At 35.2% G+C, this 6,697-nt stretch overlaps 1 protein-coding gene across 2 annotated transcripts; it reads left to right on the forward strand.

Moving 5' to 3' along the window:
* On the forward strand, positions 1-6,020 carry LOC107188246 (transcription factor SPT20 homolog). Of its 2 annotated transcripts, none has more exons than XM_015576507.1 (20): positions 1-48; positions 148-339; positions 436-554; positions 675-924; positions 1,004-1,216; positions 1,330-1,508; positions 1,575-1,784; positions 1,872-2,031; positions 2,117-2,191; positions 2,299-2,634; positions 2,729-2,888; positions 3,015-3,220; positions 3,292-3,439; positions 3,709-3,902; positions 3,977-4,114; positions 4,215-4,311; positions 4,471-4,547; positions 4,628-4,811; positions 5,150-5,316; positions 5,683-6,020. In XM_015576507.1, exons 1-20 carry the CDS (start codon positions 1-3, stop codon positions 5,836-5,838), a joined length of 3,309 nt encoding a protein of 1,102 aa, XP_015431993.1. In that variant the 3' UTR covers positions 5,839-6,020. The 2 variants fall into 2 exon arrangements, with proteins under 2 accessions (XP_015431993.1, XP_015431994.1); XM_015576508.1 differs by having other exon boundaries at positions 5,153-5,316.
* The last annotated feature ends 677 nt before the right edge of the window (positions 6,021-6,697 follow it).

Raw genomic sequence — 6,697 nt, forward strand, 5'->3', positions numbered from 1 at the left:
ATGATTGGTACAGCCTGTAGCTTAGAAGATGCGTGTCGGCAGGCTCAGGTATTGTAATATTTCAAATTTTATTAGGTGCAACTGGTTATATATGTATATTTCACAAAATCATGTTTATTTATCTGTCTATTTACATTTCGTCTGTAGGATATGATTAATCAAGTGTCTAAATGCTGGAAAAATGTTCAAGGACAAAATTCTTTGAGTTTAACATCTGACAAGTCATCTACTCAAAAAAAGGAACAGAGTCATTCTAAACATAGCATACAGTCTAAATTAACTAGATTATATTTTGAAGAACTTACTAAAGTTCCTCATGCCACCCCTGATTCAGTCTTGGTACGTTTACTGTTCATGTATCTGATAATATCTATCAGAATATTTAATAATTAACACTAATATTATAATAAATTGTTTATTTCTCGAATTGTACAGAACAACCTTGCAAATGAATGTGATCTTTTGGGAAGATTGGTGCAAAGAGAGGGTTTGCACACATTAATTGTTAATCTCTATGCTGGTAATAAAGGATACTCATTAGCTGTAAGAAATAGGTGAGAAATGTATAACAGTAAATTAATAGACTTAATGGATAATATTACATTTTCTTATGTATGTATCATTTATAACAGCTTTATATTTCTTCTACTGATTATATAATTTCAATTCAACAGCGATAAGGGGAATCAATATGATAAAAATACAATATTAGCTGAAACACAACTGATGGGTTATGAACAGGGTGAATTGCTTTCGTGTATAGACAATGGTCAGTTACCTGCAATGTTAGCAGAGCAACTGGAAACCAGTCATTCTCATTTATTTTATGATGGTTGCATCATAGCTGAAGTTCGCGATTACAGGAAAGCATTTCCTCATACTAAAGCTGAAGTTCACCATGTGCTTCTTAAACCTACAACACAGGTAAGAATGTACCGTTGTTTTAAGAAACTAAGGACTGAGAAGAATTCAATAGATTAATGTATCTTCTAAAACATTTTAGAGCGTACTGTCAGATGTGTCAACTTTAACTAGCGATGGGGACTGGAGTCACGAGGAACGATTAATGTTAGAATCACACTTAATCGCAGCTACCCAAGGACCTCTATGCCTGGATCCAAATCCTATTCCTAGTCTAGCTACAACTAGACTACGACAGTCGAAATCGTTGCTTACAGATCATCAGCTTATGCGACAAGCCAAAAAATTTTCTCAGGTAATTAAATTTGTTTCATTGCTTCTTGTATATTTCACTCAGTAATATACAAAGTTTCGTACCTATATATTTATTCTGCTAGTTGCAGTTTAAAGTATTATTATTTATAATAGGTCACAGTAAATCGCAAAAGAAAATTGGAACAATTAGCACAACCGGAAGGATTAACAATACAAGACTTGATGCAAAAATTAAGAGCAAAAAGAGGAGTAGTTACGACCACTGCCTGCCCACCGCCTTCTCTTACAAACCCTCCTTTACTTCCACCAAATACACCCATTGATGTTCTAAGGTATAAGAAATTTTTCTTTTAACTTATTTTTTTCTCATTAATGTTACAATATTTTCTACATCATAGATTTGCAAAAGCATACGAACGCCCGCGAGAAACAAAAGACTGCCTGCCACAAGTTATAGAAGAATATATATTAGAGACAGGAGGAAGTCAAGGTGAAATAGATCACATAAAGCTCTCAATTCTGCAAAGACCTTCTAATTCTGAGTACCTGGGAGAGCTTTATATGGACAAGAACCATCGCGAAGGAGAGACAAACGGATCTGCATGTCGGTGAGTACATCGTTCAATGAATTTTATTCTCCCGAACGAAATGTTCATTTTGTTCTTATTAAATTTGACAATTTAATACTTTTACAGGTTCACGTTAGGTACAAGGGTTCTTGCAAATCATTACATCCAACAGTTCACAGAAATTTTCACGGAGGAAGGTAGGAAGAATGTTCGAATAAAGCATGTTGTACCAGGGCAGGTCCCTCGTGTAACGTGTACACCTGGTATGCAACGAGCACATCAACAGGTATACATTTTTTTCTAGAAATTATATTTAACAAATTTTTACAAATATGACTTCATATAGTTTTTAAACAAAGATTTTGTTACAGGCACAGCAAGCAAAGGCAGCGCAATTAGTAGCCCAGCAGTTACAGCAAGCTCAGTCTCAACATGTGGCGCAGCAGGTGAGTAACCGTTATTTGAGAAATAATCCACTGAAACAATGTTCGTTGCATTTACAGTCAATTTTAAGTAACATTGTTTCGATGCAACATATATAATAATGTTTCAGATCTTATCACGAGCTCAAGGACAGTTAAATACTTTAGCTGGTCAGGTAGCCTCGATGAAAGCCATGTCAGAAGCTACCACATCTGCACAAAATAATCTGACATGCGTAGATGCAACAAATATACCACAAGTTATTGCCCAGACTGAAGCTACATCAATGAGTCCAGGGCAATCCTTGACCAATGGTGGATCAAATGCTTCCACCTCTGTACAAATTGACAATTCTACAATGTCAGTAACCGATGGTAGCTCCTGCAATGGATCTGGAATTTTAGTTTTCCAACAAAAGTCAGCTAATAGTATTAACAACACTGCGTCTACGAATGTTCCAGTTTTGGTAGGATATATACATGTATCATAGTTTATATTCGTTGTATATAGGTGTATGGTTTAGTACTAACTCAAGTTCTCTCCGCTATCTCATCATATAGCAAGCTCAGTTGCAAGCTGGAACTCAAAATTGTGTCACGGAAACCGTTAGTCAAAGCCAAAATGAAGTACCATTTAAGAAACACTCCACTAATCCAGCGATAACTGCTCTTGTAACATCACTTATGAATTCTGCTCAACAATTTCAGCAACAAGCTGCAGGTTAGTCAAGGCAAATGCCTACTTGCGAATGAATAAATACCCAACGCGATTGCTATGATGGTTCAAAGCACATAAACCACGCTCAAGTATTGGAATCGAAAGAATATATTGAAACACTTTTTATAGCAAACGCAGCAGCTGCTGCTATGAACAATAATGCACAGACTACGAACAAGTCAAACAACGCTGCAATTCTTAGTTTATTAAATAGTAGTCCCGCTAATTTAACTCAGCAGAAAGTTCAACCGCGGAGGATCTCTTTGAATACTTCCATCCCGTCTAGGGTTCTTAGTCACGGAAATGTTATTAATGTCCCGAACACTACCGGTCAGGTAAATAAATTAAATTGGTTCTCGCTTGAATATAAAATGATTTATATAATTTAAACAAATATATCTTTCAGGTAAGAGTAAGTTTAAGTTCAGCTCTGACGGGACAGTTAGGCTGTAAACAACAACCGGTGAAAGCAACAGCTGTAAGGTTAGCTCGTGTACAGGATCCTACGTCAACCCTAGGATTATCAATGCCAGGACTTTCAGCTTTGTTAGCAGGTATAACATAGGAAAATCCGTAACACACACCATTTATCGCTTTTAAATAATTATTATCTGGGGTTGGCACCCCCCGGGCCCGTTGAGAAGAGGTTTAGAAACTAGGAAAAGCGGGAGGGCACCGTAACTCAGGTGGTTAAGGCACAAACTCCTCAATCGAGAATCCAAAGAACATGGGTTCTTCAAGTTACGCCACACTCTTGGTCCCCTCTTTATCCTAGGTTTCTACAATTATTTAAAAATCTCAGTATTTTGTTTCGTCTGAACAGGAACGCCGTCTGCAGATAATCCAATACCAGGAATTAATTCCGGTTCTTCTTTGCTCGAACGATTAACCGCTTCTTCCAGTCAGAACAATCAGTCCACGAATCCAATGAGCACACCGCAATCGGCGAACGTAAACCTGCAGGGCGTAAATCTCACTAGTCTACCAAATTCGATCAACGGTCTTCAAAATGTTCAGGTTGTGGAGAGCTGCTTATTTTCTGCAAATGGCGTAGAAGATGAAATACTACTGTACTATTCGTTGTACGACAGGTATCATTTCCCGGATTATCACAACCTATTACGATGTCGCTGAACGTGTCAGCGACGACGGGTTCCGTTACACCTACAGGAGTCATTGTTTCCCTGCCTATATCGTCTGCAACCAATACTTGCACCACGGTTTCTAGTGTTAGTTTATTTACATTTCACGAATTTGCACGTTTAAACCAACTTTACATATTTAGAAAGTAAAATGTGATATCAATAAAATGTTTGTTTTTCTTTGTAGATGGTAGCTACTACAGTTGTTACCACGGCCAATGCTGGAAGTACACCGACGGTGGTAATAGCTAATCCTGCCAATACTCATTTATCGCTACCTATTGGTGAGAATTATTCTTTACGGTGTCCGATTTTCAGTATTCTTCTCGCGTTAAGATATTTTCATCGATAAATTAATGTTATAAATGGACATAATAAGATAAGTAAAAATGTTCCATACTTTGTGAATTAAATAATAGTCTATTTCCGTGTGTCTGTTTCAGCCCAGATAATACCTTCTGGTGTTAAAGGATTATCGCAACAAAATATACGTAGCAGTAATTCGGTCACTCTTTCACAGGTAGTTCACCGAATAAGTTTTAACATTTGAATTTTATAATTATTAAACTCTTACAGTGAATTAAATGTATCTTTATTCAGGGTGGGCAAGCTATTCAACTTGTTGGATCTCAAAGGCCGAGACTTAATCATATGACCCGGCAAGTACAACCGAATCAAGTTAAGTCTACTGTTTTGCCAAATCAACTGGTAACTGTGGCTAAAACAGTGACAGCAAGCCAGTTGATACTATCTGGTAACAAACAGGTGTTAACTCCTATAATGGGTAAGTTACTGTAAAAACTACGTTACAGCATTCGAGGTATCTCTAAAAATTAAAGACAAGGTTAGATAGGTCAAATACTTGTATAAACAATTTTGCTTTTCTTCCTATACAATCAACTTATCCTCCAAAGTTATGTCCACTTCTTACAAAACTTAAATTTCCACTTAAAACATTCTGTACAATCAACTTAGAATAGTAATTGACATATATTATTTCATCTCACATTTTCTATCTTTACATACCAATCTTTCCGTGAAATATTTCTATTATATTGAAGAGACGTCAAAACGAACATTGGCTTTGATGTACTGAAATATGTAAAAAATAATGTTTTACAGCAGCAACGAAACCAGTGCTTATGGCGTCTCAGACGACACCTTCTTCCCAAGTAGTACCTGCAAATAAACAAACTTTACTGACAAAATCCTTGCATGCTAGAGCTTCTACAGGACAATGCAGTCAACAAACTCAGAGTCTTGGTGTAGCGACATTATCGCAACAACAAGTATGTACTACGTACACACACGTATATTAACACGTTCGCTGCATTTATCTACCGCCAATTTACCATCCGTCTACGGCCGTTTTATTTCGCCCGTATGTTATTTTTGGCACTACACTTATCAAACAATGTCAGAAACATGACAAGAATGATAACAAAAACAGTAAAAGATCACTTTTTTTTACCTTACACTTCTCTCCCGAGTTAATAAATAGTAATCTTTTACTATAATTTGATCCAGCTACCTGGGAAGGTCAGCAATTTTATATACGCAGCGAACGTGTTACCATATAATTATTATTTTCCGCATTGTCTGGATTATGAACAATTAATTTCTCCGAATAATACTTTATATTGTTCGTTTCATAGTTACAGAGAACTCTTGTGAAACCTGTACAGCTCCAGCAATTACAATGTTTAGCCGCGCAACACAAAGTAGGTGTTGCAACTGGCACTGCGCAAAATAGAACACAAATTGAGCCTCAAAGAAACTCCACATCTGGCCCCGGGGAGGACTCTGCCTGAACATGTTCAAATAATAAATTTTGTTTCACATTACATTGGAATAATTGGAGCCTGCCTAGAAGGAATGTAATGAGGTGTTTCGTGTATATTAGGTTAATGTGACGATTTGAAGTTTTAATTATGCATGCAATTATAATTGTAAATTATGAGATTTTTATTCAATGAACGATTAATGTTTATCAGCAACGACATATTTTATAAAATCAAGCATAGGTACATACTTTGTGCGCACGTGCAATAAATTATTTCTACAAAAAAAAAAAACGAAAGAAAAAAAGGAACATTTGCCTCGAAATATTACTTTGAGGACGGTTTCAATTATTGTATATATAACTTATACATACGATTTGTTTTATATTAAAAAATGTAATAAATGTTCCATTTTTTTTATTCATCTTTACCCTTTTCATATCGTTACTGTGTTTGATCAGTAGTGGCAGTATTACCGAGTTTTCAACGCTAGATATACACTCTATAAATAATAAATGTTACTAAATTAATAGTTACTAGTATTAAATTTAATTCTCAATATTTTTATTAGCTTAAAATATTCCATGTTTTAATACATAGATTATTTAAGTAGCTACTTTCAGTAGTTTTTACAATTACAAATACTGAAACAGCTTCCAAGATAACGCCCATGGTTCACAATAAATATAGAATGTTATTCATAGTTCTGAAAGTTTCAGTAAAATTTAATTTACAAGTGAATAACATTCTACAATATCGAGAATGGAAAATATTTAAAAAAAATAGATAAATAAATTAAGATATTAAAAATCTATCGTCCAAATTAAAAAATTCAGCGTTAAAATTATATATAATTATATACATTCCTCAATCCTATAAAATATTGTTT

The sequence above is a fragment of the Dufourea novaeangliae genome, unplaced genomic scaffold, assembly GCF_001272555.1.
Source record: "Dufourea novaeangliae isolate 0120121106 unplaced genomic scaffold, ASM127255v1 scaffold118, whole genome shotgun sequence".
NCBI classification, from domain to species: domain Eukaryota; kingdom Metazoa; phylum Arthropoda; class Insecta; order Hymenoptera; family Halictidae; genus Dufourea; species Dufourea novaeangliae.

Excerpts from the sequence above, each read along its gene's own strand:
- LOC107188246 (XM_015576507.1), top strand. The coding sequence starts at position 1 with ATGATTGGTACAGCCTGTAGCTTAGAAGATGCGTGTCGGCAGGCTCAG. Across the intron at positions 925-1,003 it reads TTCTTAAACCTACAACACAG|AGCGTACTGTCAGATGTGTC; the intron begins GTAAGAATGTAC and ends AAAACATTTTAG. Across the intron at positions 2,032-2,116 it reads TGCAACGAGCACATCAACAG|GCACAGCAAGCAAAGGCAGC; the intron begins GTATACATTTTT and ends ATTTTGTTACAG.